The sequence below is a fragment of the Phyllobates terribilis genome, unplaced genomic scaffold, assembly GCF_046119375.1.
Source record: "Phyllobates terribilis strain yellow unplaced genomic scaffold, ASM4611937v1 Scaffold_1__5_contigs__length_1240528914, whole genome shotgun sequence".
Lineage (NCBI taxonomy): Eukaryota > Metazoa > Chordata > Amphibia > Anura > Dendrobatidae > Phyllobates > Phyllobates terribilis.
In genome coordinates this window covers 14,174,031-14,186,577 of record NW_027362761.1, presented here as the reverse complement: position 1 = coordinate 14,186,577, position 12,547 = coordinate 14,174,031, and the positions used below count along the sequence as shown (strand labels likewise).

The 12,547-nt window shown below is 40.6% G+C and overlaps 1 protein-coding gene across 2 annotated transcripts in view; it reads right to left on the bottom strand.

The window, feature by feature from the left end:
* Nucleotides 1-12,547, bottom strand: part of FSTL3 (follistatin like 3) — a 171,182-nt gene that overhangs the window by 118,047 nt on the left and 40,588 nt on the right. For both annotated transcript variants that reach the window (XM_073651187.1, XM_073651196.1), the window contains exons 2-3: nt 8,486-8,671; nt 6,577-6,792 (exon numbers count right to left, since the gene is read on the bottom strand). In XM_073651187.1, the coding sequence (XP_073507288.1) occupies nt 6,577-6,792; nt 8,486-8,671 (402 nt within the window). The remainder of the gene's footprint in view (nt 1-6,576; nt 6,793-8,485; nt 8,672-12,547) is intronic.

Genomic DNA, 12,547 nt, shown 5'->3' with positions numbered 1-12,547 from the left:
CCGTCCTGGGAACAATCCAGGTAAGGGGCAAAGGGAAAAGAGGGGGTATAAAGAGCAAAGAAAATGGTTTTCCCTAGTTATCCCCTGGTCTATCTCATTCCCTACCTAACGCGGAGGCTGGCATCGACGATATCTTCGTCATATGGAAAGGCACTACGGAGGACTTATAGAAGTTTGTCCAGGGACTGCATTCCAATGACATTGGACTATACTTCACGTATGAAGTAAAAACATCAAAATTGGTCTTTCTGGATATCTGTATTGAGAAGCTGGACAGCTGGGGAAATCATAATCAAGACCCACAGGAAAGACAGCAACAAATTTCCCCCTGAGGTGGCAAAGTAACCATCCTGCCCCCCTCAGGAAGGGTATCCTGAAAGGGCAATATCTGCGAATATGTCTAAATTTCTCCATGATGGGTATATTTAAAGAGCAAGCAGATGACCTCCAGAAGAAATTCACAGAGAGAGGCTATCCACGAGAAGTTTTTAAGAATGCATACAAGGAATCGGTAAAGCAGGATAGGAGACAACTGTTGATTCCAAAACCCAAGAGGGAGGAGGAAAAAACAATTCACTTTGTTACAAGATACTCAGACAGAGGCAAGGATATAAGGGCAATCCTCCAAAAACACTGGCCAGTTCTACTAATGGACGCAGACATTAAGGAGGAGATCACCCTTTTTCCACAAATAACATATAGGAGGGGTAGGCCATTAAGGGATAGATTGGTCCAAAGCCATTATAAACCCAGAGACCCCTCTACCTGGTTAAACAGACAAATAAAGGAATGTTTCAAGTGTAGCGGGTGTAAAGCATGCAGAGTGGTTCTACCTGGGAAAGAGTTTAGGAGCAACATTACCGGAACCATGTACTCCATCAGACACTTCATCAATTGCCGCACGAAGGGCATAATATACAAGGCCACATGTGAGTGTGGGATGGAGTATGTGGGGAAGACAAAAAGGGAATTCCGTAAGAGGATGGGGGAACACATACGAAACATCATAAGTAAAAAGGACACACCTGTGGCGAACCACTTGAATCAATGGAGATATTGGCAAAATCAGATTCATAGGGATCGATCCATAGGGGGGTGGGGGGGGGAGACTGGGACAAGATGATTCTACGTAGAGAAACTGAATGGATCTTTAGACTCAGGATGGTGTCCTCCAAGCGGTTGAATAAACAGTTGTCCTTAGGCCCGTTCCTCTAACGTAAGTCTTAATGGGAGCAGTTGGCATAGGGACAGCGGTTGTCAAGTGGGGGTGTCACTTGCACAGGTCCCTAGGGTGCCAACCTCCGCGTTGGGTAGCGAATGAGATAGACCAGGGGATAACTAGGGAAAAAGTAGGGTATTCCCTCCCCCCCTTCCCGTATATGGTCTAACCCTTTTCTCTGCACTTTGTACCCCCTCTTTTCCCTTTGCCCCTTACCTGGATTGTTTACAAAAAAATGGTCCTCATATTCTTGACTATTTATCTCTCTCGTCCTTGTCGGTCACCTCTTGACCTATTTTACATGTATTTGTCGCTGAGTGCCTCTATTTGAAACCATTGGCTATTTGTTTTATAGTTTGTCATATAGGTAATTCCTTGACCAAGCCTCATGGGCTATATATGACAGAGTAATAAAATATACTACTGTCATTAGTTGTTTAAGGTTATATTTAATAAAGGTAATTTTTATGCAATGTCCCTAGTATTCGCTTTATATAATATTGATCTTTTCTGTGATAAGAAACTTGTTTGACTATAGCCTCGATTATTAAGAAGGTCCATGGTTATTGGGCCCCAAAATTGGCGCATCACATTAGATGCAGGGGTCTGGACATATGACATGCTAGTATATCATATGTCAAGAAGGGGTTTATATCACTATCTCTTGAAGATGTATCCAATAGCATGGTGAAGGCTAGACCTAAAGAAAATTTGGAGTCATGGAAGCTCAACTCCTGTGCAGGGTACTACGGGGGAATTCAGGCTAATTGAATGCCAAAAACATCCTCATATTCACCGAAACCACGGATGAAGTTATTAGTAATCATGGAAGCATGATGTGGAAGCAATGCAATGGAAAGAAAAAAAAACAATGAATGTGTGAATGAGATTTTAGAAATTTCATTCATTTTGCTGCTACTGTAATATGCTGTGTTTTTTTCTGCCTTCCCCCTCAAAAAACAGAAGGAACAAATGGCAAAACTAAATGGCATAACTAAAGTGACCGAGAGCGGTAGCAATGGACGAGATGTTGATCCATAACGCCCTGGCACTTTACAGGAAAATCGTGTTCCAGTCCCAATGTGCGGTCAAGTGTGAGGTACATCACACTCACTTGTAGGCTGTAGGCCTCCGCTGCCTCCAGGTCTCCATCCTCAGGAACCACTGCACATAACTCAGGGAACATGCAGTTCACAAGCAAGCGTTTACTGGACAGTGCAAGTTCATCAGACTGTAATGTGCAGTTTAAGGCACAACACTTCTTATTCCTTGTTTCCTCAGCACAGTACATTTCCAGCATTAGTATCCGTTCCTCCTGGAGTATCCCCACGTTTACGTAATTTTCCGTCCAGTTCTGCAATGCAACCGGGATCCGTTACGTTTCCTTAACGCGATTCCACGTCCAACTTCTTCTGTACGCCAGAGGAAAAGGCACCTGTACCGAGCCATAGGCTCCAGACGTTGCAGCAATGTCCGCAAGAGATTTTATAGAGGCTTCCCACCTCACTGAATGATAGCTGCTCATTTTCTGCAACTTGAACTTGACCTTGGTTACTGTACTTCCCAATCTGACTAGTTATCAGGAAGTAGTCCTCTTTTACTAGGGTTTTACCCTCTCACTATGGGTCAGTCCCACACTTTAACTATGTCTGTCCCTATAATATATCAACAACAATCCTTATATAAATCCATTAAACCAAATAATGTGAATGCATACAATCAACTGAACAGTAAGGGCATCATCCCCTGGGAAAATCCCAAAGTGACCCTTTTGGATTTTCCCAGGGGATGATGCTCTTGCTGTCCCTTTAGTATGTAGTTGGGTAGATCTCCATCACAAACACTATGTATTACATTTACATACATTACACATATTATATTTAGACTGCTTACCAAAGTCTATCTTATTGATGGTCACTACCTGATGTCGTAAAACCTAACCTATGTATTATATAACTTATCTTTACACTTTACATTCCCTATAGCCGTGCTGCACACTATGCCTACTATACTGACAATGTTTATCAACTCTATACATTACCATATCACATTATGTACACCTAAACCGCAATACACAATTCACACTTCACATGTCAAAATATATGTAAAACCGCATGACACTATTCACATTGTAATACACAGTACAGCGCGGTTGGTGTCTTCAGATGTAGGAACACAAAAGTACAGTCCAACACTCTTACACATAAGCACAAGAACTTAAAGGGAATGTGTCATCAGAAAATAACCTACTGTTTAAATCATGTTTTTGTGTCAAGTGTATTTTTTTTATGTATACAGTCTTGTGAGATCCAGCAAATCAGAATAGCCATCACATGACTCATAAGAGCATTGGAGCAGTGAGAGAAACCGGGGAAGAAGGCGATCGGTGATTATATTACAGCATATATATGACATTACATGTACATTAACACAGGTTAAGACAATAAAAAGTGTGGTGGGGGTGCTTAATTTCTTAGTTTTTAGGTTGATCCATCGAGTTCAATTTATAGTCTAACATGATGATCCAGACGAAGGCAAAAACCCCTTGGGGCAGACAACTAAGTGCTCCATATTAGGGGAAAAATTCCAGACTCCACATACATTAATCAGAATAGTTCCCTGGATCAATGTCCCATCACAGAAGTTAAAAACTCATCATCTGCAATATTATACAGTGGGGGAAATAAGTATTTGCTGTTTTTGTAAGTTTGCCCACTGACAAAGCCAAGAACAGTCTATAATTTTAAGGGTAGGCTAATTTTAACATTGAGAGCTAGAATATCCCCAAAAAAATCAAGAAAATCACATTGTATAAATTTGATAATTTTTTTTGCATTTTGCAGTGAGAAATAAGTATTTGATCCCTCTGGCAAACAACACTTAATACTTGGTGGCAAAACCCTTGTTGGCAAGCACAGCAGTCAGATGTTTTTTGTAGTTGATGATGAGGTTTGCGCACATGTCGGGAAGAATTTTGGTCCACTCCTCTTTGCAGATCATCTCTAAATCATTCAGATTTTGAGGCTTTCGCTTGGCAACTCGGAGCTTCAAATCCCTCCATTAGTTTTCTATGGGATTAAGGTCTGGAGACTGGCTATGCCACTCCATGATCTTACTGTGCTTCTTTATGAGCCCATCCTTTATTGCCTTGGCTGTATGTTTTGGGTCATTGTCTTGCTGGAAGACCCAGCCACGACCCATCTTCAATGCTCTTACTGAGGAAAGGAGGTTGTTGGTTAAAATCTCGCGATACATGACCCCATTCATCTTCCCTTCAGTACGGAGCAGTCCTCTTTGCAGAAAAGCACTCCCAAAATATAATGTTTCCCCCACCATGCTTCACGGTTGGGACGATGTTCTTAGGGTTGTACTCATCCTTCTTCTTCCTCCAAACACAGCGAGTTGAGTTAACGCCAAAGAGCTCAATTTTTGTCTCATCTGACCACAGCACCTTCTCCCAGTAACTCACAGAATCATCCAGGTGTTCATTGGCAAACTTCAGACGGGCCTGCACATGTGACTTCTTGAGCAGGGGGACCTTGCGGGCACTGCAGGATTTTAAACCTTTAAGGCATAATGTGTTACGAATGGTTTTCTTGGTGACTGTGGTCCCAGCTACCTGGAGATCATTAACAAGTTATCTCCGTGTAGTTTTAGTCTAATCTCTCACCTTCCTCATGATCAAGGATACCCCACGAAGTGAGATTGACAGTCATTTTGTATTTCTTCCATTTTCTTACTATTGCACCAACAGTTGTCTCCTTCTCACCCAGCGTCTTACTTATGGATTTGTATCCCATTCCAGCTTTGTGCAGGTCTATGATCTTGTCCCTGACATCCTTAGAAAGCTCTTTGGTCTTGCCCATGTTGTAGAGGTTAGAGTCTGATTGATTAATTGAGTCTGTGGACAGGAGTCTTTTATACAGGTGATTATGTAAGACCGCTATCTTTAATGCAGGTAACGAGTTGATTAGGAGCGTCTAACTGGTCTGTAGGAGCCAGAACTCATAATGGTTTGTAGGGGATCAAATACTTATTTCTCACTGCAAAATGCAATAAAATGTATCTAATTTATACAATATGATTTTCTTTGGATATTCTAATCTCTCAATGTTAAAATTAACCTACCCTTAAAATAAAATTGTTCATGTCTTTGTCAGTGGGTAAACTTACAAAAACAGGAAGGGATAAAATACTTATTTCCCCCACTGTATATTTCAAGAAAGGTATCCAGACCCTTCTTGAACTTTTGTAGTGAATCAACCATTACAACATAATGTGGCAGAGATCTCCATAATCTCACTGCGCAAGTTATTATGATTAAACCTTCTTTAATCTAGACATAGAGGATGCCCCCTTGTCACTTTTGCTTCTTTAAGTTATTTTTTGAAGTTAAGTCTCCAATAAAATATTTGTTCTTAGATTGTTTTTAGAAGGATCCATAGCTCATCTGATTAATTCATCTGAACATTCATGATCACATTTAAACAGCATGTGTCACCATTACATGAGTTAGAATCAATGTATATCACAACATATTCTCATTCTCGTGGATTTAATGAGGTCTCTTTTTTAATAATCTCTTTTCAGAAAGTTTTAATTAGGAGCAAATAAGTCTAAAGGATTGTGCTGTTTCTGAATGAGCCTAAGGCTGGATTCACATAGCCATATTTCATGGTCTGTACACAGACCAAAATGCACTGACTGACCGCGGGTCTCTCAACCTGAACTTACAGCCAGAAGACCTGTTGTCAAGTCCATGTAGATTGCTCCATATATAAGCCTTGAAATTTGGCCGCCTCAACATTGACTTAAGGCCCGCATACACATTACATGAAAGTCGTTTAATCCCATCATTTTAAGCTGGACCATACAAGGTTTATGGGAGCCTCCCAGCTTTCCCGCAACAGATGATGTTGGGGGAGAAAAGGGTTGGGCCGTTTGAATTTTGCTACATTTGTCCAGTAGCCTCTTTACCCTGTGGAATCAGAAGAGTGTTTGGCTGAGCTGAATTTTTCGTATGTTCAGGGGAGTCAGAAGAGAGAGAGCTGACGGAAGAATGAGTGATCGCTTGCAGCTATCTAAGGTGTATTGGCACCTGAAGCTTTAGTTATGGTTTTGACCATTCAAACATAACTGAGAGAAAAGCTTATCTCTGTGATATGAAATTGTATGGAAAAATGATACAGCTGCACAGAGTGCATATGGCTCCCGTAGTAGAAAGCCACAGAGACTTCATATACTTTTCTTTGTGGATCTGTGTGTGCAAGCTACTGTACATTCAAATACATTTTCATATTTAAATAAGTGGTGGCTACTGTACAAGAAAAAAGGCAACATAAAAAGTGATAACATACTCTTGCATTTTCCATAGTACATTACTTCCAGGTCCGGTTGTCCACGGCATTTGTTTGTGATTAGTTCACATTCATTCTGGTATGTATTCCCATCTGAGCCACATACAGGAATATCACTATTGAGACCAGAACAGTCAGGTGCACATTCACACTGGGGGCGGCCATCTTTCAGAAGGCATGTCTTACCAGGTGGACATTGCACATCATCACAGCTGTCTGTGGGTAAAAGTGAATATGAGACACATATTAAATATACTACACACTGCTAGAGAGAAAATAACTGCTTATTGAACTACAATATCAAAGATGTGCAAACCAGCTACATAGACAAAAAATTAATACAATTTATATTAAACTTAATACTATAAAACTATTAAGACTTACTCCTCACAACAGTTTGGCTGTGACTGAAAAATAATATATAGTACTCACCATTTATTTGGTTTTGACTGTATTTTTTGTTATTAACTATAAAGACACCTGTAATTTCAGGTTACTTTTCAGAATAAGCCGTCATGTGTATGTACTTTAGGCATAACACCATTTCTGGCTATTTTATGACTAGTAACCTGCAATTTTCATAAATATTCCCCTCTGGAGCTCTCAGACTGCTATCTTACTCTGTAGTGCTAGGAGGACGCTTGGAGTATCTCTCTGAAGTCGGCTAAAGCTAAGCTCCTTTCCCCTGTGTTTGTTTCCCTTGTTGTCTTTAGTCGTTAGTGGGGATCGACTAGTGCTCATCCCCCCTTCCCTATCCAGGGCCAAGCACCAGGGAAATACAGGGTTTAGGTTCACTTGTGGCGATTGGTGAAGAACCAATATAGGGACGTTAGTGGAGACAGGGTGATATCAGATCAGCCTAGGAGGTCTCCACTTCCCCTTTCCCTAGAGTCTGGGCTCCCTTTACCCCTTCCCTTTGTGTTGCACTTAGTCTTTCACACACCCTTTCTTTACTGTTTAATTCAGACAATACTGTAATATTGTTACTATTCAGCCCAACTTCCAAACTAAACTGTAAACAATTAATTTCACAGGCCACCTTTATCTAAGCTGGTCTACTTTATGAGCAATGGTGACACAAGTACAATGGAAACTGGTCTTGAAACTGCAAACTTTTTTGGCCTGACTCAAGCTCAAGGTACTGACATGTTTAAATCACTGCTTACCCAAGCAGGTAGGTAGGTTTGGGCTTACCCAAGCAGGCAGGCAGGTTTGGGCTTACCCAAGCAGGCAGGCAGGTTTGCAAGTTTGATTTAACTTGCAAACTGTACAACAAAATGCAAAATCATACATAATTTCTCGATGATAGCTAAGGGGTAACGTTTCTCCTTGTGGAGTGTGACACACTGGCTCTGATATGTCAAGGTAAGGAGGCTTATTCGCCATGCAATGCTCCTCTGGGAAATTTAATATGCAAATTGCCTCTTCAGAGAAAAAGAGAACTTGTACTCTATAGCGCCACCTATTGGAAGTAGCAATTCTACAAGTCACAATCAACCCTTTAACGAGTTGTGCAATATGACTTAGGATAAGAGTCAGGCGAATAAGCCTCCTTACCTTGACGTGCCAGAGCTGGTGTGTCACTCTCCACAAGGAGAAACGTTACCCCTTAGACCTCAGTCCAGAGCCGCTCATCTAGCCAAATCAGTTCTCATACTTTGCACTGACGAGGGCCAACAGCCCAAAACACCGTGTCTGCAAATTGAGATTCTGATTTGGCTTTTATCCTAAGTCATATTGCACGACTGTGACTTGTAGGATTTCTACTTCCAATAGGTGGTGCTATAGAGTACAAGTCCTCTTTTTCTCTGAAGAGGCAATTTGCATATCGATGATAGCTAACACATCTAGCTATCCCTTTTCATGTTACATGTCATTGTTGGGGATTAACCTACTTAGTGTCACTCACCTCGGCAAGGTTGACAATTGACCAGTCCAAGAAAGCCCAAAAGGCTAATTTTGTTCATTGGATCAGTGTAGTTAGACCAGGCTGTGTCGAGGTGTCCATCACCACAGCACTCATCCCACGTCACGGCAGTGAGCAACATTAAGCTGCAAGTGGAACTAGAACCCTGTAGAAGCCAACAAGTGCCACCTGTAAGATGTAAGCAAAATAGGAAAATGTATAATAATGAGAAAATTACAGCATTGTTTTCACATAGTTATCATGAAAAAAATTTGTGTAAAATCCTTGTTAGGCCACGTACACACATTGAGTATTTGCTGAGTTTTTTACCTCAGTATCTGTAAGCCACAATCAGGAGAGGAACAATCAGAGAAAAAGTAAAAAATATAATAGAAACTCGTCACCACTTCTGCATTTTTTACCCACTCCTGGCTTGGCTTACAAATACTGAGGTAAAAACCTCACCAAATATTCAACATGTGCACATGGTGGCCTTATGGAACACCAATATTTCCCAATCCATGTTTTGCAGAAAATCCAAACTTTCAACAAATTATTATTTAAAATACAAAGGAATAATTAGAGGAATATTTAAAGGGGTTGTCCACTACTACAATCCCTTCTCAATCTGAATGTTTGCCCCCCGTTGAAATAAAAACACTTATTCTCACCTCACGCGTTGGCGCCGTTCCAGCGGTGTCGGCACTCAAATTCCCAGGCCTCACGTGAGGTTGTTATGTCACATGAGCCCTGCACTGGTGTCAGGTGAGAGAGCAGCTACAGCTCTGACTTGCTCTTTATTACGTATACGTGAGAAGGAGACAGTGACAGATGTGCTGATTGGCCGCAGGGCTCACGTGACATAACAACCTCATGTGAGCCCTGGGAATGCAAGCGCAGTCACCGCTGGAACAACACCAACAAGGGAGGTGAGTATAAGTGTTTTTATTTTACCGGGGCAAACATTCAGACTGTCCTAGTACTAGACAATCCCTTTAATATGAAAACATTAAAAACATTGAGAAAACAATAAAAGGTTCATGTGTTCAGCCCAACAAGTTATATAAGTATTCTGAAATTTTTTTTCTATTACGCAAGCTACAGCATCATCCTTTTATACCTTTTACGGTATTTATTACAGTGTGAAACAGTTTATCATACTCTTCCAGTACTATATATTTATATTGCCTATTACATATTTAGTCATTGATATATTCTATTTATGCTTATAGTATCCTTTCATTCAAGGATCCTACACTCTGTACTCTGACCCTTCTTTTATGTCCACTGAAAACGCAACTACTGAATGTGTAGTAATGTATGATAATGTTCTTTCCAGTACTTGTTACTTTCCTTTAGTAGTAGTTAGGTAGCTAATTGTAATGATCTGTTATGGTCACCCAATAGCATTACTCATATTAGAACTGCTGGTTATGCCCCAGAACTGATATATTCATCCTGTACTACTTATCCTCTTACATTTGATACAAGCTCCCTTTCCCCAAGTGTTCCGTTGTCACTCCCTCTGACAGTGTGTTTTCCTTCATTTTCTTGAAATCGACTTTATTACTATGAAGCAGAACTATGTAGCCGTCCTTTTTCTTTTATGTTTTTATGCTAATATTAAAGGACCATTTTAACTATCCTGGAAACACTTGTGGATTTCTCAGAAGTGCCTGTGGTTATTCCCTTTTCTCCCATCTGGAAGGAGGGATGGCAGCAGTAGAGACTCTTTAGTTATCATTTCATGCTTGAAACAGAAATGTGCATGTTATAGGTTGTGTGCCCACGTAGCGTTTTACAAGCGTTTTTGATGCGGAATTTCCGCAGCGGAAACGCTTGTAAAATGCTTGGTAACCCGCACCCCATGATCCCCAATGGGTTTCCGCAACTTCTATGCACATGCTGCGGATTTTTCCGCAGCGTTTATGCCGCGTTCAAAAATCCGCAGCATGTCATTTAATTTTGCGTTTCCGCATGCAGAATTGCCTTTGTCCAATGCATAAAAAACGCAAGGCAATTCCGCATGTGGAAAACGCGTGATAAACGCGCGAAAAAAGCGCGATAAACGCGTGCGGAATTCCGCATGCGTTTTTCCGGGAGAGGACTTGCATTTATGCAGCAGAAATTTTCTGCTTCATAAATGCAACGTGGGCACATAGCCTTAAGCACATCTTTAATAAGTGAGTCAAGTATCATCCAGGTATTCCTAAAAATGACACCTAATGTGAGAGCAGCATAATTTAGAGACAGAGATCCTGATTCCAGTAATGTATCACTTACAGAGATGCTTGCTGTACTTTAATACTAAGATAGCTATTTTATCTGCATGAGATATTGCCACAGGACTAGTAAACCTGCTGCCATGTAGCCCTCCATATTCATGAGCACTGTAAAACCACGTCCCCAGACTGTTTTCTGCCTATGCACAGTGTACTCACAAAGATGTCAATCACTGTTGTGGGCGCAGAGCTCGGCATTCAGAGAACAGGTAGATCTGCAGCAGATAAGAACTGTGATTTTAGCAAAACTGCAGCAAGTAGCTTTTCTACCCCTATATCATGTTGCTCTCAGATGAGGTAGCAAATCCTGGTAACAGATTGTCATGAAGGATCTTCTGTAGTTTAGAGGAGGTTGATTATTTTTTTCTATTTAAGAAATGTCATAAGAGTTCAACCAATAAGTCAATAAAGTCCATGTTTATGACTCAAAAGAACTTGGATTTCACAAGTACATCACTAATTTAATTAAACTGTTCTAATTCAAGCTGCCATCTCAGGTGACCAAGACAAGATGGTAAAATCACAAAAATAAATGAGATTCACATACTGCTGTACTTGCATTTTTTTCACTAAAAACGCAGCATAACCTGATAGCTATGTTCACACTATGCATTTTTTCAGCGTTTTTTCATTACCCATTACTTCCAATGGGCGAAAAACGCAGAAAAAAACATTGAAAGAAGTGACATGCTCTATTCTGCAAAAAAAACATGCAAAGCACAAAATACAACAAAAACCAAGGTGTGTGCATGAGATTTCTGGAATCTCATAAGACTTTGCCGATACTGTAAAACGCAGCTGAAAATTTGCATAAAAAAATGTTGAAAAAATGCAATGTGTGAACATAGCCTTAGATACATAAGTATGGGTTTATTTGTTAGTTTTCCACATTTGCAATTAACTATATATATTATATATATATATATATATATATATATATATATATATATATATTAGTACAGACCAAAAGTTTGGACACACCTCATTTAAAGATTTTTCTGTATTTTCGTGACTATGAAAATTGTGCATTCACACTAAAGGCATCAAAACTATGAATTAACACATGTGGAATTATATACTTAACAAAAAAGTGTGAAACAACTGAAAATATGTCTTATATTCTAGGTTATTCAAAGTAGCCACCTTTTTGCTTTGATGACTGCTTTGCACACTCTTGGCATTCTCTTGATGAGCTTCAAGAGGTAGTCACCGGAAATGGTCTTCCAAACAATCTTGAAGGAGTTCCCAGAGATGCTTAGCACTTGTTGGCCCTTTTGCCTTCACTCTGCGGTCCAGCTCACCCCAAACCATCTCGATTGGGTTCAGGTCTGGTGACTGTGGAGGCCAGGTCATCTGGCGTAGAACCCCATCACTCTCCTTCTTGGTCAAATAGCCCTTACACAGCATGGAGGTGTGTTTGTCGTCATTGTCCTGTTGAAAAATAAATGATGGCCCAACTAAACGCAAACTGGATGGAATAACATGCTGCTGCAAGATGCTGTGGTAGCCATGCTGGTTCAGTATGCCTTCAATTTTGAATATATCCCCAACAGTGTCACCAGCAAAGCACCCCCACACCATCACACCTCCTCCTCCATGCTTCACGGTGGGAACCAGGCATGTAGAGTCCATCCGTTCACCTTTTCTGCGTCGCACAAAGACACGGTGGTTGGAACCAAAGAGCTCAAATTTGGATTCTTCAGACCAAAGCACAGACTTCCACTGGTCTAATGTCCATTCCATGTGTTCTTCAGCCCAAACAAGTCTCTTCTGCTTGTTGCCT